The sequence below is a fragment of the Pipistrellus kuhlii genome, unplaced genomic scaffold (assembly GCF_014108245.1).
Source record: "Pipistrellus kuhlii isolate mPipKuh1 unplaced genomic scaffold, mPipKuh1.p scaffold_m20_p_3, whole genome shotgun sequence".
NCBI lineage: Eukaryota > Metazoa > Chordata > Mammalia > Chiroptera > Vespertilionidae > Pipistrellus > Pipistrellus kuhlii.
In genome coordinates, this window is record NW_023425529.1 from 58,644,591 (window position 1) to 58,669,771 (window position 25,181).

Below are 25,181 nucleotides of genomic sequence, written 5' to 3' on the forward strand. Positions count from 1 at the left end.
ACATGCTCTTATTCCCCCAAACTGAAAATTCGGTTTCTCCAATCTTGATACTCTAAAGCAAGCATGTCAAACTCACAGACCAGCCCTACCGGGGGTCCCAGGTTCAATTTTGGTCAAGGGCATGTACCTTGATTGCAGGCACATCCCCAGTAGGAGGTGTGCAGAAGGCAGCTAATCGATGTTTCTAACTCTCTATAACGCCCTTCCTCTCTGTAAAAAATCAATGAAATATATATTTAAAAAAAAAACCTCAGCCGAAACCGGTTTGGTTCAGTGGTAGAGCATCGATCTGCGGACTGAAAGGTCCCAGGTTCGATTCTGGTCAAGGGCATGTTCATTGGTTGCAGGCACATTCCCAGTAGGGGGTGTGCAAGAGGCAGCTGGTCGATGTTTCTCTCTCATCGACGTTTCTAGCTCTCTATCCCTCTCTCTTCCTCTCTGTAAAAAAATCAATGAAATATATTTTAAAAAATTTAAAAAAACAAAACAAAACAAAACAAAAAAACCCCTAAACAAACTCACAGCCCACAGGCCACTGCCTTATTTGGCCTGCCTTTGAGTTTGACATGCTTGCTCTGAAGGTATTCTCTTAGCTGTCTTTTTTATCTTCTTCTTCTTCAGGAAAGGTAGCTTGTAATCACTGTCTCTGTTTCTCACTGCTTTGCTCTTCATCCACTAAGGACTCTTGTTGTTTGTTTTAACAGATACTTCAGTGCCTCTTGAATGTTTAGTTGATGTATATTCTTACATATACAAAATAAGGAGGCTTCCACTATTAAGAGAAACTTAACAAAACTATTTTTAAAATATTTCTGTTATAAGGATTTGTAATTAAGTACAATATTATAACCAGTAAGTATTGAGCATTTCCTGAAAACGCTTAATTTAAGAATTTACAATAACGTATCTAAATATGTCAGATTGTATATATTTGTGGAATTAGTAAGTGGAAATTAATTTGTGGTCTATATTAATGAGTACGAAGATAGTGCAACTTCATTGACCATTTGACTAATTTTTTCCGTGAGTTATTAATTAAATCCACACTTATAAACGTAAAATGCTTCTTAAAATGTAAATGTGATTTTTTTTTTGTTACAACCTAAAAGTTAATTTGGAAAATCAACTTTAAAATTACAATGAAAGTTAATGAGAAAATGATTTATGTACTTATTATATATACATATACTTTTTTGTTTTGTTTTTTCCTCCTTTACTTATTTATGTAGTATTTGAATACATCTCAAAACTTTCTAATTATGGAGAATTTTAAATAAAATAGACTCAGTAGTGTAATGAACCTTAAAGTTCCCATCGTCTAGCCCCAATAACCATCAACAATGATCAGTTCTGCCTCATCCACTTCTCCCCCCCCTGTATTATTTTAGCAAATTCCAGGAAGTATATAATTTAATCTGTAAATATTTCAGTATGTATTTCTAAAAGAGAAGGGCTATCTACAGTATTAGTATATACTTTTAAATATTCACATTAAGCCCTAGCTGATTTGGCTCAATGGATAGAGTGTCAGCCTGTGGACTGAAAGGTCCCAGGTTCAATTCCGGCCAAGGGCACGTGCCTGGGTTGTGGGCTTGATACCCAGTAGGGGGCATGCAAGAGGCAGCCAATCAATGATTCTTTCTCATCATTGATGTTTCTATCTCTTCCTCTCCCTTTCTCTCTAAAATCAATAAAATATATAGTTTTAAAAATTCACATTAACTCCTTAGTGTCAAATTATCCACAGTTTTTTTTTTAATATACAAAATAAAGACCTCTTTAGTAAAGTCATTTCTGCCTACTTTCATTTATGTATTAGTTTTCCCCCTAAATCCTATAAGGTATGAAAAAGTATTTTAAATTCTAGCATAGCAGCAAAATAGAGGAGGAAGTAATGATACCAAGGAAAATGTAGGGAAAAAGAATAGAAAAAAACATGGCAATAACAAATACTCATTTCATGAGCAGTGTTTTAGAGAAACTTTAGTTTTCTCTTTCTGAAAGTAAGGCAAGGATTCAGAGATTAAGCAGTATCTTTCTGTTTGGCTTGTTCACTTCTTATGGTTGGTTGGATGAGATCTGTCTTAAGAGATCTTCTGCCTTGATCTAACCTTTATCTAAGTCCCCCCTCCCACCCTAGTCAGTTTTACCTTTTAGGTGATTCTTAGATGTAATGGAGTCTGGTTTTGGAGTCAAACACACTAGGGTTTGAATCCTAGGTCTTATATATTGACTGAGCAGGTTGAAGTTAATAAATCTTTCTGAGCCTTGGTTTCTGTATCTGTAAAATAGAAATAAGAATAATTTCAAAGAAACGCTGTGAGTAACTAGAATAATGTAGATGTATGTATGTCACATGTACAGAATGTAGTAATGTAATGTATATGTGTGTAATGCCATGTGTATGTGTGAGTAAATGAACCTATTGTCTGACTGCTTTTCATCCGTATATGTCTCCATTCTCTCCATTTGCAATGCATGACCTTGGTATTAGATCAGATCTTCATAATCTCTTGCCTAACCTGTTGCACTGACTAACCTCTTAACCAATTGCCTCTAGTGTCTTTTCTCTAAAGTCCTCATTGCCTTTGGTGTCGTTTTTCTAGTGACATTACAGTACATAAGCACTTTCTGAAATGTGGATCTGGTCATCTCTTCAGGATAAATTACAAGAACTATTTCCATGTTAAAGCTTCTAATGGTCGGTCTGTCACAGTGTGCTTCTTCAGCCTGATTTTCTGTCTTTCTTCCTTTGTTAGTTTTATTAGTGCCAAACCCTCACTCCCTAACTGCCCTATCCTATTTCATTGCCTTGCTCATCTATTGGACTCTTCTTCAGCATTTAAAGTCTAACTTATATTTTACTTCTTAAAACATTTTCTTCTCCCTCCACTCCTCCCACAACCCTCAGAATTATCACAGAGGCTATGCACCACCTCTTTAGTCTATATTCATACCTATATTCTTAGAATTTATTATCAAGGATTCGCTTTGAGGAATTGAAGTTGGCAATGTTCTTCCCATTCCAACTAGAATAAATATAATTGATAAAATGTATTAAATACACTTATTTTATACTAATTTATACTAATAAAAGGGTTACATGCTAATTAGACCAGACATCTTCTGGACATCCTTCCAGAATAAGCCACAGTGGTGGGGGCCAAGGTAGAGGTGGTTAGAGGTGACCAGGCTGGCCAGGGAGGGCAGTTGGAGGCGACCAGGCCAGCAGGGGTGGGCAGTTAGGGGCGATCATGCTGGCAGGGGAGGGCAGTTAGGGGCAACCAGGCAGGCAAATAGGTGAGCGGTTAGGAGCTAGCAGTCTCAGATTATGAGAGGGATGTCTGACTACCAGTTTAGGGATTGGGCCTAAACCGACAGTTGGACATCCCCTAAGGGGTCCCGGAATGAAGAGGGTGCAGGCTGGGCTGAGTGACACCCCCACCCCGCAATGCACTAATTTCGTGCACCGGGCTTCTAGTCTATATATTATATAAAAGCCTAAGTGACCTTTACAACCTAACAACTGAAATGACCAGTCGATCAGTTACTATGACATATATTGACCATGAGGGGGCAGATGCTCAATGCAGGAGCTTCCCCTTGGCCAGTGTGCTCCCTCGGCTAGCCAACCTCCCCTGGTCCCTCCCCTTGGCCAGCAAACCTCCTGAGGTTTCTCCCCCAGTCCAGTAGGCCTCGTCTGGCAGCCAGCAGGCCCCGCCAGCAGCTGGAAGCCCCAAAGCCCCTGCCAGCCTGACCCCGATCAGGACTGGATGTGATGGCCACAATAGGCTCTGATCACCAGCCAGGCCTAGGGACCCCACTTGTGCATGACTTTTGTGTATCAGGCCTCTAGTCTCTCTCTCTCTCTATATATATATATATATGTATGTGTGTGTGTGTGTGTGTGTGTGTGTGTGTGTATAAAACCCTAATATGCAAATAGATCGAACTGCGGAACAACTGAACAACCAGTCACTAGGACATGCTGACCACCAGGGGGTGCACACGGAACATGGTGGGCATCAGCAGCAGTTGGCAGAGGGTAGAACATAGTCAGCATCGGCTGTTGTGGGATAGTGGAGCAGATGAGCAGGGGCACCAGACCAAGGTGGGGTGCTGGTCACTGTCATCGGGGAGAACCTCTCACCAGAATTACTGAAAATTTTTTGCTCCCTGGCACCGTGGTCCCGCTAGGTGCTCTCACTTGCTGCCAACACCCACACCTGCTGCTGGCACTGGCCCTGCTTGCACTTACTGCTGGTGCCAGAGTCATCACTTGCACCCTCTGCTGGTGCCTGGTACTGGCCCCAATCTCTCAGTGCTGTTAGCAGGTATGAGCAGCAGCTGCTGGCCCTGTTCACCCCTCAAGGCTTCTCCACCTCCCTCTGCTCCTGAGGGATGATCGGGGCAGCAGCTGCCACTTGCACCCACTGACAGCACCAGCCCCAATAGTTCCACACTGTCACACGAGGGAACTAGGTGGTGGGAGTGGGGGTGTTGGCAGAGAGGACTTGGGGCCGTGGCAGGAGGGGCTGGGCGTAGGTGTGGAGGATGGGCCAAGACCTGCCCCTATACCACCAAAGCCTCGTGGTCCACAGTTCCTTTCAAGGTGCATGAATTTATGCACTAGGGCCCCTAGTATTAAATATATATATATTACACACACATATACATATACATATATGTGCTTAATATATAAATAAATACTTGAAATGTTGCTGAGGGTTTTTAACGAGACAAATTAATTGATAAAATTTACTATAATACTTGAATTCATTATACATACTATTGAAGTAGCAGTCTAATTTAAAAAAATATATATTTTATTGACTTTTTTACAGAGAGGAAGAGAGAGGGATAGAGTTAGAAACATCAATGAGAGAGAAACATCAATCAGCTGCTACCTGTACACCCCCTACTGGGGATGTGCCTGCAACCAAGGTACATGCCCTTGACCGGAATCGAACCTGGGACCTTTTGGTCTGCAGGCTGATGCTCTATTCACTGAGACAAACCAGTTTTGGTGCAGTCTAATTTTTAATGACAGAAGCTATTTCTCTCATAATTTATGCTAAATTAAGAAGACCCTTAATTAATTTAGGAAATAAAGCATCTGGATGTTTCTCCCTTCCCTTCATTCCCCAGTCTGTCAATAAATTGAGAGAGGAAAGTAATAGATAATAATACATGTTATAATTCTTAAACATTTTTCTTTTGATTTGCCTTGAAATATTTAATTTCTATTATATTACTAGAAGCCCTGTGCATGAGATTTGTGCACTGGGGGTGGGGGTGGTGGAACCTCAGCCCGACCTGTGCCCTCTTACAGTCCGGGGATCCCTTGGCGGACATCCCTCTTGCAGTCCGGGGCTCTCACAGTCCAGGATCCCTTGCTCCTTACCACCTGCCTACAGCAGAGGCGGGAGAGGCTCCTGCCACCGCTGCTGTGCTTGCTAGTCGTGAGCCTGGCTTCTGGCTGAGTGGCACTCCACATTTGGGAGTGCTCTGACCACCTGGGGACAGCTCCTGAGTTGAGTGTCTGCCCCCTGGTGGTCAGTGCACGTCATAGCAACTGGTCATTCCACCATTCAGTTGATTTGCATATTACACTTTTATTATATAGGACTAGAGGCCTGGTACACAAAACTCGTGCATAGGGAGGGTCCGCTCAGCCCAGCCTGCATCCTCTCCAGTCCGGGACCAAGGCAGGTGCCAGCAGGGGGCCCCCACCATCACCCCACAGATCGGTCCTGATTGCCGGCTAAGGGACCCTACCTGTGCGCTGGTTTCATCTATAAATACTTAAGTGTGTCTTTCTAAAAGGTAAGGAGTTTTTATATAAACATAATACCATTATTATCCCTAAATTGGTGATAATTTATAATATCGGTAATATCTAGTGTATAGGTTTCTGTGATTGCCTCATAATATTTGTGTTTATATTTGGTTTATTCAAATAATTCAGAAAAGTTTCACACGTTGTATGCAGTTATTGCTGTTTCTTCAGACTTTTTTTTTAAATTTATAATTCCCTTTATATTTTTATCCCAGTATATGTATTGAAAAAAACAGATTGTTTGTCAAGTAGAGTTTCCCAAAGTCCAGATTTTTCTGTTTACATCCTTATGATGCTATTTAATATGTTCCTCTCTCCTCTATATTTCCTATGAATGATGAAGACTTAGACATGTGATTGTATTGGGGTCCCCCCCCCCCCCCGCAAGGGGGGCAAGAATGCTTCATGAATGTTGGGGTTATTCATTTCTTGTTTTATCACATAATCTTCATAGTTTGACTTTCTCCCTTTTTGAGATAAAAGTGTTATTCAGGTACTGTCATTCTGATACATCAGTTATACTAGTAAAGCTCTCTTAGAATTTTAATAGCTCTTGATAGTTATTGCCTAGACACATTATTTCATGAACTCATGCCTTTAAAAATGTTTTGTTTCACTTCTTTACAGATATTATCCTTTCTGATGCTCACATGACCCCATTTTTGGTTAGTGGGAGTCCCTTAGGCTCTACTTCAGTAGTCTTGTATAGATTTCTTGCTTCCTTGTTTCCTTGTAGGACAAGATGTTCCAGGGACCTTCTGTCCATTACAGCCCTGGGACTGGAATCAGCCATTTCTCCAAGGAGCCCTTGTTTTAATTCTTTGTCTTTTCTTTTCTTTTCTTTTCTTTCTTTCTTTCTTTCTTTCTTTCTTTTTTTTTTTTTTTTTAATGGTTGGAAATGGTATTACTCTGAGCACAAGGGGTACTCATTGCTCCTGAGTTGATTACTATTGCTACACCTTTTCAGTGGATAAAGTGGAATTATTTTTTTTTAAATATATTTTTATTGATCTTTTACAGAGTGGAAGGTAGAGGGATAGAAAGTTAGAAACATCCATGAGAGAGAGACATCGATCAGCTGCCTCCTGCACACCCCGCACTGGGGATGTGCCCGAAAACAAGACACATGCCCTTGACCGGAATCGAACCTGGGACCTTTTAGTCGGCAGGCCAATGCTCTATCCATTAAGCCAAACCGGTTTCAGCTGGAATTATTTTTTTAATAGAATTTCTTTTCTGATATTTCTGATTAAATTTAGGACTTCAGAGTTTTAATGTCTTTGGTTTTATGTTTGTCTCTCTTATATGCTAAAAATCTTAGTTCTGAATGACATTAACATAATAAGTTATTTGCTAAATCTTAGATGTAATAGTTTCAGAATAGCAATATCAGCATTACTACTAATAGGATTACTGAAAATAGTTCATGAGCTTTTTCATTTTCTTTGTTTATAAAATATGTTCCACTAGGGATATACAATTTTATTACTGTTTTAAGTCATTTGCTATAGCTTTTTTTTTCTATGTGGTTAAGCAACCATATCAATACACAGTTAGGTTCATTTGCTTTATTTTTAGAAATTCTTTTTTAAAATTTAATTTTGTTTTATTATTTACATGGTTCCAAGCTAAAATTTAAATCTGCAAGACAAGGTTAGTTTGAAAAAGTCTAGCGTCTAGCTTTCTTGTCTGTCCCCTTCCCCTCCCTCTCCCCCCCCTCCCCCCCCTCCTCCTCTTCCTTCTTCTTCTTCTCCCCCCCCCCCCCTCTCTCTCTCTCGTTAATCCTCACCAAGGATATTTTTCCCATTGATTTTTTAAAATTTCTTTATTGATTAAGGTATCACATATTTGTCCTCAACCCCCCATTCCACCCCCCACCCCCCACACATGCCTCCACTCCCCTATTGTCCTTGACCACTGGTTAAGCACAGATAGTGGAAGGGAGAGAGGGAGAGAGAGACACTTCTATTGGTTGCCTCCCGTACCCTGGGAGCTGCACAGGTCAAACCTGCAACCCAGGTATGTGCTCTTGACTGGGAAATCGAACCCTTTCCCCTTCGGTGTATGGGCCAATGCCCTGTTCACTGAGATACACCAGCCAGGGCTGAACACTTTTTATTAAGAATATGAGAGAGTCAAAATTTTCAGCTTAATGAATTGATTTTTTTAATAGTTAATGAATAAATTTAGAGCTATATATCTTGAATTTAAACTATGATTCAGTGTTTCACCCCAGAATGAAAACATTGTGGGTAGAGGCACCGCTCAGAAGTGCTGTCCTGTATTATATGCATTAACTATTGTAGGAAGGAAAAAAATTGGAAAGACGTTTGGTTCAGATAGAAGAAGACCTTGATTTGTCAGCTAATAAGTTTGGACTTTATTCTGTAGACTAGGGGTGTCGAACTCAATCAGAGAAGGGGCCAAAATCTAAAATCCGGCCGAATGGTTTACTGAACAGTCATAAACTGTCATTGTGATGGAAACGCAGCGGAGTGCAGTGATGGCAGCGCGGTGCGGGCCACATTGCAAGGCCTGGTGGGACGGATTTGGCCCGCGGGCCTTGTGTTTGACACATGTGCTGTAGACAGTGGGAAATCAATGAAAGATTTTAGATTCTTCAGGTAGGAAATTTTAAGTGGTATACTTTTTAGCTTTTATGTGAATTCTGTGATGTAATTGAGTACTCATGGGAAATATTTTTTGCTTATGGAGAAACTGAAGCATACATGTTATTGTTAGTGGCTGACTATGATGACAAATGTTTATTGAGGCCATACTGTGTGCCAGCATAGTATGGTAAGTATTTTATGTGGCTTGTCTCCCTTAATCCTCACAGCAACCTGGAGAAGGGAGGAAATATTGTTATCCCCATTTTCATCCAATCAGAAGAGAAATTTAAGGCTTAGAGAAATGTCATACATTATCCTGGATGAGATCTTAGGACAACAAAGGACATTATTGATATAGTCAGTGAAATTTGATTGGGGCCTATTGATTAGATGGTAATATTGATCAACATTAACTTTCTGATTTTGATGATGAATTTGTGGTTAAAGAGGAGATTGTCCTTGCACTTAGGATATATACAGTGTGATATGAAGGGATAATGGGCATCATGTCTGAAACTTATTCTTAAATGGTTCCGAAATGTTAACAGTTTCATAATCTTTGGGAAAGGCATATAATAATAGCTCTGCAGCTCTTATTAAATTGGAAATGATTTCAAAATAAATTAAAAAAAACAAGAGAAAACACTGACTCATTCAAAGTCGTATAGCCAGTATGAAGCAGAACAGAACAGACAGTTGAATTTAGGTCTGTCTCATCCTATATATATGCATTTCACTGCCTATTCTGTTTATTTTAACTAGTGTCACATGATAGCAAAGTTTAAAATATCAGGCAAAATTTTACTTATTTCTCGTTGTTACTTGTGACTTGCTTTAACACTATTAGCTATCCATTTCAAGTTTGCCTTTTGTAGTATTTGTACTCCCAGGTCACTTAATTAAATGATTGTAATTATTTTTCTTTGCTACTTCTCTATTGTAAGTTTATACTTCACAATGGACCATTAAATACTTATAGTTATACATTGTTATTTAATTTTAAAGACACTATCTCAGAATAATTACCTCCTTTTTGTTTTAACAATAGGTTATCTTATGATGAAGCTTTTACTATGGCTAATGACCCCTTGGAAGGCTTCCATGAAGTAAACCTTGCTTCACCTACTTCTCCGGACCTTCTGGGCGTGTATGAAGCAGGAGCTCTAGAACAGACTACCTCACCAGGTGTCATCTACCGGCCTCTCCCGTCATCTTTATGCTCTGCCCCTATCCAGGCTAATGCCTTAGATGTCTCCGACCTTCCTACACAGCCTGTATATTCGTCCCCCAGACGTTTAAATTGTACGGAAATATCTGGTATCAGGTAGGAGATCATCAAGATGCTTATTTTGGATTATTGTGTTAAACAAATGGACAGTTTACTTGGTTGCCTTATTTTAAGTTTTAATGTTTTCAAAAATTTGAATCATATAAGCTTGTCATGAAGAGCAATACCTGTTAATACTCGACAGCAGGGGTCAGCAAACTATGGAAAGAGCCAGTTAGTCAATATTTTAGGCTTTGTGGGCTATCCATTTTCTATTGTAACTATTCAACTCTGCTGTTAAAGTACAAAAGTGGCCATAGGCAGTATGTAAACGAATAAGCTCCAGTAAGACTTTATATTTGGGCATCAAGTATTGAATTTCATACAGTATTCTTGTGCCACAAAATATTTTGACTTTTCTCAACCATTTGAAAATATAAAAATAATTTTTGATTTGTGTGCCTTATGAAAACAGGCAGCAGGCTGGATTTATCCTGTTTTGTTTGCCAACCCTTGTTCAGAGTAGCAGTATCCAATAGAACTTTCTGTGATGAAGAAAATGTTCTACTTCTGTGCTAATATAATAGCCATTAGCCACATGTAGGTATTAGGATTTAGAATATGCTAGCTTTGACCAAGGACATGGTATTAATTAATATAGTGGCTACCAAATTGGATAGACCAGTGTGTTTATGACCTGAGCGTTTCTAGACTTGTGTTTATGCCAGATATATTTAAGCACATGCTGATGTGTCCTGCACTCTCCTTTACAGCATCCATGTTACAGACCCAGCACCTTGTTCTACCTCTGGAGTAACAGCGGGGTTCACTACATTACCTACAAGAAAGGACAACTGTAGTGCAGAGAGGGAGTTTTTGCAGGGTGCTACTATAACAGAAGCTTGTGATAGCAGTGATGATATATTCGGGTTGAGTACCGATAGTCTGTCCCGTTTACGAAGCCCATCTGTTTTGGAAGTCAGAGAAAAGGGCTATGAAAGATTGAAAGAAGAACTTGCAAAAGCTCAGAGGGTAAGCAAAAAAGATATTCTTCCATACGTTATATTCAAAATTACCATTTTTCCATGGAGGGGTAACTCAAATGAAATGATGATGGTTCTACAGTTATCCTTCACATGTGCACAGCCTATGCTCCTGTTGGGCAGCATTTAGGAATCTGTGAAATTGATGGTGTAGTAAAGCAATTAATCTGAGAGTTCTCACTGGAAAAATGAGATTCTGAAACTTCCTGTTCTCTGCCTCCCTGCTCCCTGTCTTGCATTATCTGGAATGCAAATTTGGTGGGTTATGTTCCATGGATGAGGTTGTCGCTTCTTAAATGTGCCTGACTTTATGGTCATTTACTTGAAGTCATTCAGTCCAAGTCATTTTGTTTTGAGGAATTGTTTTAGGAATATTACCTTCATCTTTTATCTGGGTTTGAATATTTTTCTGTCTTACCTTGAACATTTTATTTTCTTGGTAATTCTGTTTTCCACTTGGTTGTCTTTAAAATTTCTGCTATTTATTCTCAAACTTGTAGCCATATCATATTTTTTTTCTGAAACTAATTAAATTTCAGAGGGAAATTTATAGCACTAAAAATTTATAATTAGAAAAAATAAAAAATAAAAAATCTTTAATCAACAATTTTTGCTCTCACTTTAAGAATAGCATAAGCTATTTTTTACATTCTTAAAGTGAGAGCAAAACAGAAGAAACAGAAGAAAGGAAATAATAAAAAGCAAAAATCAGAGTAAAAAGCAAAAATAAGAGTAAACAGAAGAAAGGAAATAATAAAAAGCAAAAATCAATGAAATTGACAGCAGAAAAACTAGAGAAAAATGAATGAAACAAAGTGCTTTAAAAAAATCAATAGAATAGATAAACCTTTAGCAGGATTGATTAAAATGAAGATAGAAGAAAGATTATATTCAATTTCAGGAATAAAATAGAATATTACAACAGATCCTGCAGACATCAAAAATACAATAAAGGAATAATATGCACAATTCTATATAAATTTGATAACTTAGGTGAAATGGACCATTTTACATTTAGATAATTGAGAAGATACAACAAACATTTTTATAGGCATAATTTCCAGCATATTACCACATTTCAAAAACAAATATTTCCATCCTTTTCCTATTAGACTTGTCTATTAAGAGCATGATACTGATTTTGTTGTTGTTGTAAATCCTCACTCAGGACATTTTTCCATTGACATTTAGAGAGAGTGGAAAGAAGGGAGGGGGGAGAGAGAGAAACTTCCATGTGAGAGGAAGTTTGGTTGCCTGCTGCATGTGCCTCGACCCACACATGCCCCAATTGGGGTGGGGATCGAACCTGTAACCCAGACCCTTGACTGGGAATTGAACTCAGTGCCCTGCAGTGTATGGGCTTATGCTCTAACCATGAAGCAACACCAGCCAGAGAGATTTGTGTATCCTCAGCTCCTGGCATAATATGGTGCAATGCCTGGGATATAAGTTTCTTTATAAATTCTTTAATGAATGGCTATGGTTAAATAGCAATACAGATATGTTACAACATTTTGGTTACATATATTTTATCAGAAAGAAAAATCAATAGCCTTTTAAGTCTCTTTCCAAAGAAAAGGGGTATGTTGAGGTGTGATTGTACTTGGCTTTTGCCATCTGAGTCTGTTGTCTTAATACATGGTTTTAAGTGAAATTACAGTTTATGCAAAGGTAAACTGTTGAGCATATATATTCATGTTTGAGAATACATTGTGGTTGCTAATTCATCAGAACAGATTGCTAATTTTTTAGCTCAAGTTGTAATTCCTTTTGAAATCTTTAATTTGCTGTATTTAGAAGTACTATTGAGGTAATTGAAATAATAATGACATGTGAATACATGCAAATGGTGAATTTTATTATGAAGGGTACAAGATAGTAGTAATAATTACTTTATTGAATTATGGCAATCTGTGAATCAAAATGAAGTCTCTTTATTCTGATTATTCTTTTAGGAGAGGCCCAATAGTTACCATTTTTCCATCCTTTTTACTTCTGATCTATTTTTGTCTTTGTATTTAAAATATTGTGTTTTTTTTTTTTTCCTTTTTATTCTTTCTAATAATCTCAGCCTTTTAGTTGGTGTGTTTAGACCACTTCCATTTAATGTGATATTGATATGGTATGATTTAAATCTATCATCTTACTATTTGTTTACTTTTTATCATCTCTATTCATTCTTCCGTTTTTTCTGATTTTATGTTTTCTTTTGGATTAATTCCATGTTCATTATGATTTCATCTTGTCTCTTTTGGCTTATTAACTTTAGATGTTGTCCTAATTTAGTAGTTGTTTAAAGTTTATAGTATACATTTTTAACTAACTGCAGTCTACCTTCTAATAATATTATACTACATCTATATACATATATATAAAAGCCAAGCGACTGGGATGACTGTCGTTATGATGTGCACTGCAGCTGGCCAACCTCCCTCGGTCCCTCCCCCTGGCCATCCCCATCTAGCCCCATTCCCCCACCTTATCGGGGCAGGCCAGCTGGGACCCACTGGGCACTGAGCCTCTTAGTATAATATAAAGTCCCTACAAAAGTGTACTTCTGTTTTTCCCCTCCCAGCCTTTGTGCTATTATTGTCATACTTTTACTGTTTAAACTCCACAGATGCATTGTTGTTACTTTTGCATAAACAGTTGATTATTTTTAAGGGGATTTAAATAAATAAGAACCTTTTATATTTACTCATGTAGGTACGATTTTCAGTATTCTTCATTTCTTCATGTAGATCCAGATTTTCATCTTATATCATTGTCTTCCTACTTGAAGGAAATCCTTAACAATTTTGTTACATATGTTTGCTGGTGATAATTATTTTTAGCTACTGTATATCTGAATAGGACTTTTTTTGACCTTTGTTTTTCAAAGATATTTTTACTCAGTAAAGAATTTTAGATTGATGGTCTTTTCTTTTAGTACTTTAAAGATACTGCTCTAATATATTATACTTGTATTTTTTCTCACAGAAGTCAGTTGTTATCCTTATCTTTGTTCCACTGCATAAAATGTGAGACTCTTCTTTATATTGCTACTAGAGGTATGGTGCACAAAATTCATGCACAGGTAGGGTCCATAAGCCTGACTGGCAATCAGGGCTGATTGGGGTCTTCTGGCTGCTGGCCAGGGCCTTTCTTCATTCTGCACCGCCCCCTAGTAGTCAGCACATGTCATAGCAAGCAATTGAACTTCCTTGGGGACACTTTTCATGTTAGCTTTTATATATATATAGAAGCCCAGCGTGTGAAATTGCGTGGCCTCACCCACTCACATGTCTTGCCGCCCTGCCTACCTCTGCTGGTCTTTGGTTGTTATGGTGTTAAGACCACAGGCCTTTTATAATATAGACTAGAGGCCCAGTGCCCAGAATTTGTGCACTCCCCCTGTGGGAGCGCACTGACCACCAGGGGGCAGCTCCTATGTTGAGTGTCTGCCCCCTAGTGGTTAGTGGGCATCATAGCCACTGGTCGTTCTGTCATTCGGTTAATTTGCATATTAACCTTTTATTATATAGGATAAGCAATTTGAGTATGTTATATTGGTATAGTTTTTTTTAGGTTTCTTGTGCTTGGGATTTGTTGAACTTCTTGAACCCATAGGTTAAATTTGATAGAATTTGGGATTTTGGCCATTATTTTCTCAAACTCTCTCCTCTTCTCAGGACTCCTTTTCCACGAACTTTGGATTGTTTAATCCTACCAGACCGCTGTACCGACTTTTCAGTAATTTCCGAATCTGCTGCTATACCTAATTTTTGGTTCTTTGCCTAGTATGTGAAAAAATGCATCACAAACTAAAAATAACCAACCAATCGTGGTCAAACCTCATGGTTAGCCATTGCAAATGTCTGCCCCTATGCATTTGAATTGACTTTGTGTGGTTTGACGTCAAAAAATTCTGAAAATTCCCAATGAAACGAGTGACTGATGAACCAAGCACTTCAACAGGAAAGCGAAGTAGGTATAGGCTTATCACAGTCCAACAGGTGATCGATACTTTGGTTGATTCAGACTCTGAGGAGTCAGAATTTCATTAAGAATACATTTCCAGTTCAAGTGACACAGACAGAGCTTGAGTGGTGAGGAGAATCTTGAACCTTACAGATCTAGAGCTCAATAGATAGTAAGAGAAGGGGGGCGTGTCCCTCAAACACCTGATGGGGGAAATCTAGGTGGTGATGAAGGCTGGATATGGAATTTTGTATCACCAAGTACCGGTACAGATCTGAATTTCAATGAGGATGCAAAAGGCCCAGTGAACATTCCTGGATCTATCACAGAGGAGAGTGAACCGATTGACTTTTTATCCTTGTTTTTGGATGATACTTTCTGGCAAAATTTGACAGAGAAAACCAACCTCTGGGCCCACCAATTGCATATAGCAAAGCCCAACTCATACAATGCCAAAAATTTCAAGGATGCCACAGTGGAAGAAATGAAGTCTTTTCTTGGACTGAGCATCTATATGGAATACTTATGTATAAAGCCCAGCTATCGGATTTATTGGACAAATGAGGGCTCTGACTTTGTTGGATTTACTCCTGAAGTTTGAAATGTTATGGCTCGAGACAGATTCTTGGGCCTTTGGAATTTTTTACACATAATTGATGAGGAAGACACAGATATCAATAAGACAGATAGAATATATAAAGTTAGGCCTTTCTTAGAAAGTTTGCTCCTCAAGTTTCTTCACTTCTATCTGCCAAAGCAACATTTGAGCTTAGATAAGGGGATGATCCCTTCAAAAAAACTGCTTGGCCATCAAGGATAAGCCCACAAAGTGGGGCATCAAGTCTTTCCTTCTCTGTGAAGGTGAGACTGGCTACATTTTGAATGCAGAAATCTACACTGGTGCTGCACCAATGCCTATAAAAGACTTGGATGCAGTCGGAAATACAGTTGTTTGTCTCCTGACCTCATGTGCAATGGAAAATAAATCTCATGTGCTTGTCATGACCCGGTTCTACATCTCTGTAACCCTTGCTAAATATGCACTGTCAGAATAACACACAGGAATTGTGGGAACCCTGCAGCAAAACAGGAAGCAGTTTCCTAAGTCACTGAAAAGTGTAAAAAAACTTGCTATATATGGAGTGACAGTCGCTATCTATGTCAAGGAAGTGTAACATGTTTAATTTGGCAGGATAGAAAGCCATTTACTTGGAACTATCACAATCCAGCCCAAAATGTAGTAATAAACTGAAAAAATAAAGATGGTAGTGTGCAAGAAATACAGATGCCACAGCTGTATTTATATCTACTCTACAGCTGGTGAAGGATTATAATAAATATATGGGTGGCTGTGACAAAAACGACCAGATGATCCGCCTTCACCAGTCTCGTCGTCATTACCGCTGGTCCCGGCGGCTTTTCATAAATGTTTTATGTGGGCCAGTTATAATTCTTTTATCTTGTATGCTTCCAAGCAGCAAGCTGCTTAAAGCCAGTTTATTTCACCAGATATATTCAGAAATTGTGCCTGCAACTTATTGGTGGATACAGGACATCAGCCCACTGCCACCCACAAAAGGAACCCTGCCCTCAACGTATGATCTAGACTAGGGGTGTCGAACTCAATCAGAGAAGGGGCCAAAATCTAAAATCCAGCCTAAATCGCGGGCCGAATGGTTTACTGAACAGTCATAAACTGTCATTGTGATGGAAACGCAGTGGAGTGCAGTGACAGTGCGGTGCGGGCCACATTGCAAGGCCTGGCGGGACGGATTTGGCCCGCGGGCCTTGTGTTTGACACATGTGATCTAGACAATCATTTTCCAGAGATCCCCCCTGGGACATTGTCTAATCATATCTGTGTTGTGTGCATGGAAAAGCACTCCAGGTACAACAAGCAAAACCCTGGAGTGTCCTACAAAGATAATCCATGCAAGAAGGTGAAGAGCAATATCTGGAGCTCACTTTGCAAGATGTACCTCAGTGTGAAACAAGGCTCATCCTGCTGTGTGGATTGGCACACATAGATGGAATACCGGTGAAAGGTAGACCTATTTTCTACAATGTTTTCAAGTTCCGTCTTATTCTAAACACTTGTTTGCATGTGACTAACATTTTTCTATATCATGTTGACTTTTTCTCTTTAATGCTCAGGAGCCCAGGTATAGGGGACAGTTAGGTTCAGGGCCTCAGGTCTGGTAGGGTTAAAGTTGTCCCATACCTAACCGGTACTCTATTCATTAAAAAAAAAAACACTTTCCCCTCTATTTCATTGTGAATAGTTCCTATTGCTATGCTTTCAATGTAACTATTTTCTTCTGCAATATCTACTAATCCTATAGGATGTATTTTTTTTAATCTCTGACATTGTAATTTTATTTCTGAAAGTGTAATTTGGGTCTTTTAAATATTTTATTTGCTCTATTTAACATGTTCAGTCTTTCCTCTAGCTCCTTGAACATATAAAATTCAGTTTAACAATTATTTTAATCCTTGAATAATCTTCAGAATTGCTGTTTTGTTGCCTGATGTCCATTGCCTTAAAAATCATTGTTTTGTATACATTTTGTAGTATTTTTGTTATGTCAGGCAAGGTGATAAATGTGATCCTGTGTCTCTACCTTGATTGAGAATGAAAGTTCTGTTTCTTTTACTCCAACATAGAAACGTATACTTACACACGTTCTCCATTAATTTTGAGTTTCATGAGGATAAGGATTACATTTGATTTTGCTTATAATTATATCTTGAGTACATACAGTGTTTTCAATACATTTTGTTTATTAAATGAATGTGTGTGTGTGTGTATTCAGTTACACTGTTGTATGAATAGGCACATATTAAAACATTAGTTAGGAACATGCTAGCTGCTTGTAAGTGACTTAATCTAATAGAAGTTTATTTTTATCTTTTTAACACTCCAAAGCAGATGATCCTTGTTAATAGATAGTTCTTTGTGAATGAAATAATTTACAGATGTGTGTTTCTTCTGTCTTGGATCTTTGTAGTCTTTTAGAGTTTTATTTTTATTTGTACCTAATGGGATGAAGGGAAAAGCAAGCTTGAGAAGGCACACCTGCTTCTAAAAGCCTTGACTTAGAAGTGACAAATGCTGTTACTCACATTCCTTTGGGGCGAACAGTTTTATGTTTACATGTGTGGTGGTGGTGGTGGGGGGCGGGGGTCAGGAAATGTAGTCTCTGGCTAGGAACCCCTTTCCAGCAAAGAGTCCATACTGTATATAGAGGGAACACTCATGTGATCACTGACTTGAAGTACGGGGATGCCAGAGACGATGATGTGGTCCCTCACCTGTTTGGCCTTGCACAGATCATTGCTGAAGAACAGTTTTTGTTGAAATTCTGAAGCAGAAGTTGGGCTTTAGTGTATCTTTATTAAAATGTAGCTTTCTCGGATTCTGCTGAAAGAAAATTATTCTATTGAGGCCTTCACTAAACTCTCCTGTTGATTCTTATATTTCCTAAAGTATGAGACCTACTGATGTTTTCTTCCCAATTAGAAACACCTTAAGGACAACGTAAAAAAAAAAAAAAAATATATATATATATATATATACACACACACACACACACACACACACACACACACACACACACATATTGTATTTTACCTTCTATAGGACTCGTATAATGCCATGAGTATTCTGGTTACACAAGTAATAATTCTTTATAAAGAACACAGTAAATGTTTATAAACATCCTCAGCCACAGTTAGAAGGGCCATCCTGAGCATAGATTTGGTACAGGTGTGTGGTTTGTTTGTTTTTTAATCTTTACATCAGGATATTTTTCCATAATACAGAAAGAAATGCACAAAAGAAAAGAATGACATACAATAACAATCTGTGTCTTCATCAGTTTAAAAGAATTCTTCCTGTAGTGTAAAATGAAAATTCTAAGCAAAAAAGCATTGTATCATAGTTTCACTGACAGTATTTTTATTTCATTTCATTATTATTGTTATTTTAATCCTCACCATTGCTTTTCAGAGAAAGATGGAGGGAGAGACTGGGAGAAAGAGAAATGAGAGATAGACTGAGATGGGATGGGGGAGGGAGAAGAAGAGGGAGTGACAGATGTGAGAGAGCTACATCGACTGGCTGTCTCCTGCATGACTAGGGCAGGGAGCAACCCTGCAACCCAGGCAAACTCCTTATTCTAATGTGTACCTACTCTACTATAGCTCTTATCAAATTGCTTTGCAAATCTGTTTAAAAATTGGCTATCCCCAATAAGCTATAACTTTGTGAAAACCATGGACTGGGTCTCATTTCTTTTCTGTGTCTCCAGCACCTAAATAAATGCCTGATGCTGACAGAAAAATTAGCATCCAATTAACAAAAAATTCATGTTTATTGTTAAAGGAATGAATTTTGAAAATGGTATTACAATAATGAAATATACAAATTAAATTCTAAAAAAGATATTGACATGCAATACAAAATTTGACTTCATTATGTAGATTAAGTTGGACCCAAACCATAGAAAGAAGGTAGGCAGACATTTATAGGGAAAGGGTTAGCCCAGCTGGATGGGATCAGTTTGGGGAATGAAACAAGAATGAATCAACAAACAGGTGCTGGCGAGGATGTGGAGAACCTGGAACCCTAGTACATTGCTGGTGGGAATGCAGATTGGTGCAGCCACGATAGAGAATAGTATGAAATTTACTCAAAAAATTAAAAATGAAACTGCTGTTTGACCCAGTGATTCCACTTCTGAGAATTCATCCAAAAATGTTCAAAGCAGTGCTATTTACTATAGCTAAGAACTGGAAACAGCTCAGGTGCTCATCAGTAGATGAGTAGATAGAAAAGATGTACATTTACACAGTGGAATACTGTGCAGCTGTAAAAAAGAATTGCTTACCCTTTGAGACAGCGTGGATGGACCTGGAGAATACACCAAGTGAAATAAGTCAGTCAGAGAGAGACAAATATCACATGATCTCACTTATATGTAGAGTCTAATGAACATAAACTGATGAACAAAATAGCTCCAGAGGCATGGATCATGGAACAGACTGAGAGAGCTCAGAGGGAAAGGGTATGGTGAGATATGAAGAGATTAACTAAAGAACTTATATGTATACTAGAGGCCCAGTACACAGAATTCATGCATGGGGGTGGGGAGGGTCTCCGCAGCCCAGCATGCACCCTCTTCAATCCGGGACATCTCTCTTACAATCCTGGACCACTGGCTCCTAACCGCTCACCTCCCTGCCTGCCTGACTGCCTGTAACTGCCCTCCGCCAGCCTGATCACCCCAACTACTACCTCTGCCTGTCGACCTGATTGCCCCCAACGGCTTGCCCTGCGCAGCCTGCTGTTTGGTCGTTGGATCACCCCTCACTGCTCCCTCTGCCAGCCTGATTGTCCCTTGCAGACTGCTGCTCGGTCATTTGGTTGCCCCTCACTAACCCCCCTGTCAGCCTGGTTGCCCCACGCAGCCTGTTTGGTTGCGATGGTCACTTAGACTTTTACATAGATAGATATGAATAGTCTATGGACACACACATTACTGTGGTGAAGGCCTGGGATGGGGCAGGGGCTGGGGATGGATGAGAGTGCAGGGGGAGCAAATGGGGTACATCTGTGATGCTGTCAACAATAATAATAAGGTATGAATCAGACCAATTTAGTTCTAGCTTTACTGTGTGGACCAAGGGAAATAACTCTGAGAAGGGAAATTGAGCACATGAAAAGGGTCTTTATTATTAGGGTGAGATTTATCCACTTTAGTAGACTAGGAAATGATTCAACAGTTTTGCTTTCATGGATGACATATGTATTGCTCTAATAGATTGAAAGCTTCTCAAGCGGTAGTATCTTACTTGGTTTTGTATTCTGAAGGAGAACCATAGTGCCTACCTAGTAGGAAATGTTGAGTGAATTGACTTAGTTTTCATATATACTTACAAAATAATAAAATTTTAAAGTTTAAAAGAACCTAATATTAAATTTATGCATTAACAGATTTATAAATTAACTCAGGGAAAATTGGCACTGTTATGATATTTTTTCTGTTCAAGAATGTAGTATATCCTTTCTGTTGTTTAAGTCTATTTCTATATTTAGTAGTATTTATTTATTTGGGAGTATTTTAAAGTTTTTGCTTTGCATTGTAGTCTTTAGTATTATGAAATTTTCTTTATCTCTAATGATTTTGACCTGTATTCTGCTTAGTCTGTTAGCAAGATTGATAGCCCTCTTTTTTGTTTTTATTTTGTATTATATTCTTACTATATATACTTTTTATATCCTTATATTTTTGTCTGAATCACTTTGTTTTACCTATATTTCTTGTATAGAAAATAGAGAGATTTTTTCTTTTTTAGCTAATCCTATATAATAAAAGGGTAATATACAAATTGATCAAGAGGCAGAATGACCTTGATGTTGCTATGATGCACACTGACCACCAGGGAACAGATGCTCAACGCAGTGTGCTCCTATAAGGGGCGCGCCACTCAGCCACAAGCCAGGCTGATGGCTGGTGAGCACAGTGGCAGTAGTGGGAGCCTCTCCTGCCTCTGTGGCAGTGCTATAGATGTCCCACTGCAGGAAGCAGGCCTAAGCTGTCAGTCGGACATCCCCCCAGGGCTCCTGGACTGCTAAAGGGTGCAGGCCAGGCTGAGTGACACTCCCTTATCCCCTAGTGTAGGGGTGTCGAACTCAATCAGAGAAGGGGCCAAAATCTAAAATCCAGCCTAAATCGCAGGCCGAATGGTTTACTGAACAGTCATAAACTGTCATTGTGATGGAAACGCAGCGGAGTGCAGTGATGACAGCGCTGTGCAGGCCACATTGCAAGGCCTGGCGGGACGGATTTGGCCCGCGGGCCTTGTGTTTGACACATGTGCCCTAGTGCATGAATGTTGTGCACTGAGCCTCTAGTCTGAATATAATTTTATTTGAATTATGCCCATTTGCATTGGTAAACGTGCTACATTTGGGCATGTTTCTGTTACATGGCTTTCAAATGTCTTTTCACTATGTGCTCCATTTTTGTGTGTGTGTGTGTGACCTCCTCCTTCTCTTTTTCTTTTTGGTATTTTAGAACTTTTGATTTCTATTGAGGTTGTTATCTTTAATTGAAGATATAAATATCTCCTAGCCCTTCCTTAGCTATTGCCTTCGTTCCCTACTTTGAAAAATACTAAAATTATCTACTTACTGTTTCTTTTTCCTGTATAATTAAATTGTAGTTAAAATAATGTTAATCTCTATGGTGTTAAATATGATTAGGTTTATACTAATTGATTTGTGAGCCTCAAAGTGATTTGTATTTTTTTTACTCACAGTTAATATTTAAGATGTTTTGAATTTAGTTTAATCTTTCTCCTATTTTTTGTTTGTGTATATTACTTGACATTCCTGAAGTTCATAACATTTATATAACTGTTTTATCAGCTTTAGCCCCAGTTTAATTTATTTATTGTTAATCCTCACTTGAGGATATTTTTTCCATTGATTTTTAGAGAGTGTGGAAGGGAGCGAGGGAGTGGGAGAGAGAGGGAGAGGAAAATCGATGAGAGAGAGATTGAGGGGGTGGGGATTTGTTGCCTCCTGCACCCCTCCCCCCATGTACATACCCTTAACCAGGAATCGAACCTGCAACCCTTCAGTGCATGGGCCAGTGCTCTCACCACTGGCTAGAGCTATCCCCATTAAAGAAAAACAAAACAAAAACAAAAACACTATTTTTTAGAGCAGTTTTAGGTTTACAGAAAAATTGAGAAGGAATTACAGAGTTCCCATAAAACCCCATCCCAAAACACACACACAATCTCCTTTATTATCCACATTCTGCAGCAGAGTGGTCCATTTGTTAGAATTAATGTACACATCATCATTCCCCAAAGTCCTGCATTTACATTAGGGTTTACTTTTGGTGTTGTACATCTATGAGTTTCAGCTAATGGTTTATTTTTGGTGTTGCACATCTATGCGTTTCAGCCAATGTATAGTGACAAGGATCTACCATTACAGTATCATCCAGAATAGTTTCACTGCCCTAACAATCCACTGTGCTTTACTTATTTATTCCTCTCTACCATCTAAACTCTGTAAACCATTTGTCTTTTGACTGTCTCCATAGTTTTACATTTTTTAGAATGTCATATAGTTGAAATCATACAGTAAGTAGCTTTTTCAGATTGGATTTTTAAATATGGTAACATAATTTATTTTCTTCCATGCCTCTTCATGGTTTGGTAGCTCATTTCCTTTTAGTGCTGAGTAATATTCCTTTATCTGGATGTACTACCACAGTTTATTCATTCTCTTACTGAATTTTTTTATCCATTCACATATATTTTGGTTGCTTCCCAGTTTTTGCAGTTATGAATATATAAACATTCAAGTGCAGATTTTTGTGTAGACATTCTTTTTCAACTCCTTTGGTTTAATATCAAGGAGTATGGTTGCTCGATTGTATAGTAAGATGTGTTTAGTTTTTGTCAGATTGCTTTCGGTCTGTCCATCATCCAGTTACCTTCTCAGAGACAACCTGGTTAGGAAGTTCTTATGTATTTCCTTAAAGTCTTTCTATATGCATGAAACTATTAAAATATGTAAAGGTATGTAAGCACTGTTCACATCTTGAATTTTTTAAGCTATCTTGACTATTTTCTCTCAACATTCACATTAATCATAACCCCAATCCTGAAATTGAACCCATTTCATTTTATGGATTACTGTAATTTATTTAAACACTTCCTTATTAATAGGTATCTAGGTTATTTCTAATATTTTCTCATACCAGTCACTGTTGTAATAAATAGTCTTATGTATATTTTTTAAAAAGAATATGTATAATTTTATAAAAACCTGAACTGTCTTCCACAGAGGCTGTACCATTTTGCATTCCCACCAGCAAAGAATGAGAGTCCCTGTTGCTCCCTATCCTTGCCAGCATTTAGCATTGTGTTTTGGTTTTTGGTGGTACTCATTTTAATTTTAATTTCCTTGGTTTCATATGATTTGAAACATTTTTTTCATATGTTATTTGCTCTCTGTCTTTTTTGGTGAGGTGTTTGTTCAGATCTTTTGCCATTTTGTAACCAGGTTGTTTATTACGATTGAGTTTTAATAATTTTTTGTATATTTTGGACAAACATCTTTATCAGATATGTCCTTTGCAGATATTCTCTGATGTTTTCATTCTCTTGACATCCTCATCTTTTAGTTATAGTTCTATAATTAAGTATATTTGCTTCTTATCCTCAGTCTTGAACATTAAATCTTCATTTTTTTTCTTGATTATCTGAAACTCATTCTCCACTTGACCACTCAGGCATGCTCTGGGAGAGATATATTGTAAAGTTTTACAGGTTTATAACTCTTTGTCACTGACATTACACTTGAAGGACACTTTGGCTGGATTTAAAATCATCTTGCCTGGTGGGGTGGCTCAGTGGATTGAGCATCATTCCATGCACCAGGAAGTCTCTGGTTCGATTTCCAGTCAGGACACATGCCCCGATTGCAGGGAGCGTGCAGGAGGCAGCCAATCAATGCTTCACTCTCATTAATGTTTCTATCTTTTTCTCCCTTTCCTTTCTTCTCTCTCTCTAATCAATTAAAAAAAACACATTGAAAATTAAATCTTCATCTCACGTTTTTTTAGTACTTAAAAATATTACTGCATTGTTTTCTAATATACTAGTAAAATGCTGTTGATGTTTAATTTTCTTTCCCATTTAGGTGACTTGGCTTTGTGTTTAACTTTTTTTATTATGAGAACTTCACAGATTTTTGTTGGTTTTTCATGTTTCAATGAATTGGATTTTCCTGGAATGTGGGAAGGAGATTCCTGTGAAAGAGTAGGATAAACCACTATAACTTTCTCAGTTTTACATTCAGGGCTTTCCCTTCTATTGTTATTGGTGTATGTGTGTAGCCACTTCTCTCAGAGGTAAGCCTTACTCAAGGTTTCTCCTCTAGCCCAGTGTCTCTGTGAGCGTTGCAGGCTTAACATTACATCATAAGATATATTTTCATAGTGTTTTCTGTGATCTGTTTCCTTTGGAACTTTGCTCTCACCTTCCTCCTTTAATATCTGAAACTTCTTTCTATCTCCATTGTTCCTGCCCTGCAGTTTGGTTTCAGATAACATGAGTTTTTCCCTTAGCGTGAGCGTGGCACTCTGTCCTGGGAGGGTTTCTCTGCTGGATGCTTTGAGAGAGCTTAGAGTTCAGAGCTTCACAGTAAGACTGTTGGCTGCCTCAGGACAGATTTGTGCACTCACCTGCAATATGGAGCCTGAGAAAACTTTTTCCTTTTTTCCATTTATTCTCATTCTGTTCTTCCAGTTTCCACCAATGGTAGAATCCTCTGCTTTTGGGGATTACAATGATTTTCTGGGTTATGGGATTTTGCAGGGTGCCTCTGTATTCCCATTCACTCACTTCCTGTTGCTCCCTTTCACAGAGTTGCT

The 25,181-nt window shown here is 38.4% G+C and overlaps 1 protein-coding gene across 13 annotated transcripts in view; it reads left to right on the top strand.

Moving 5' to 3' along the window:
• The window catches only part of LOC118729141 (RAB3A interacting protein), a 50,506-nt gene that overhangs the window by 5,152 nt on the left and 20,173 nt on the right, over positions 1-25,181 (top strand). For all 13 annotated transcript variants that reach the window (XM_036456452.2, XM_045588250.1, XM_045588251.1 and 10 more), the window contains exons 2-3: positions 9,500-9,775; positions 10,492-10,750. In XM_036456452.2, the coding sequence (XP_036312345.1) occupies positions 9,525-9,775; positions 10,492-10,750 (510 nt within the window). In that variant the 5' untranslated portion in view covers positions 9,500-9,524. The remainder of the gene's footprint in view (positions 1-9,499; positions 9,776-10,491; positions 10,751-25,181) is intronic.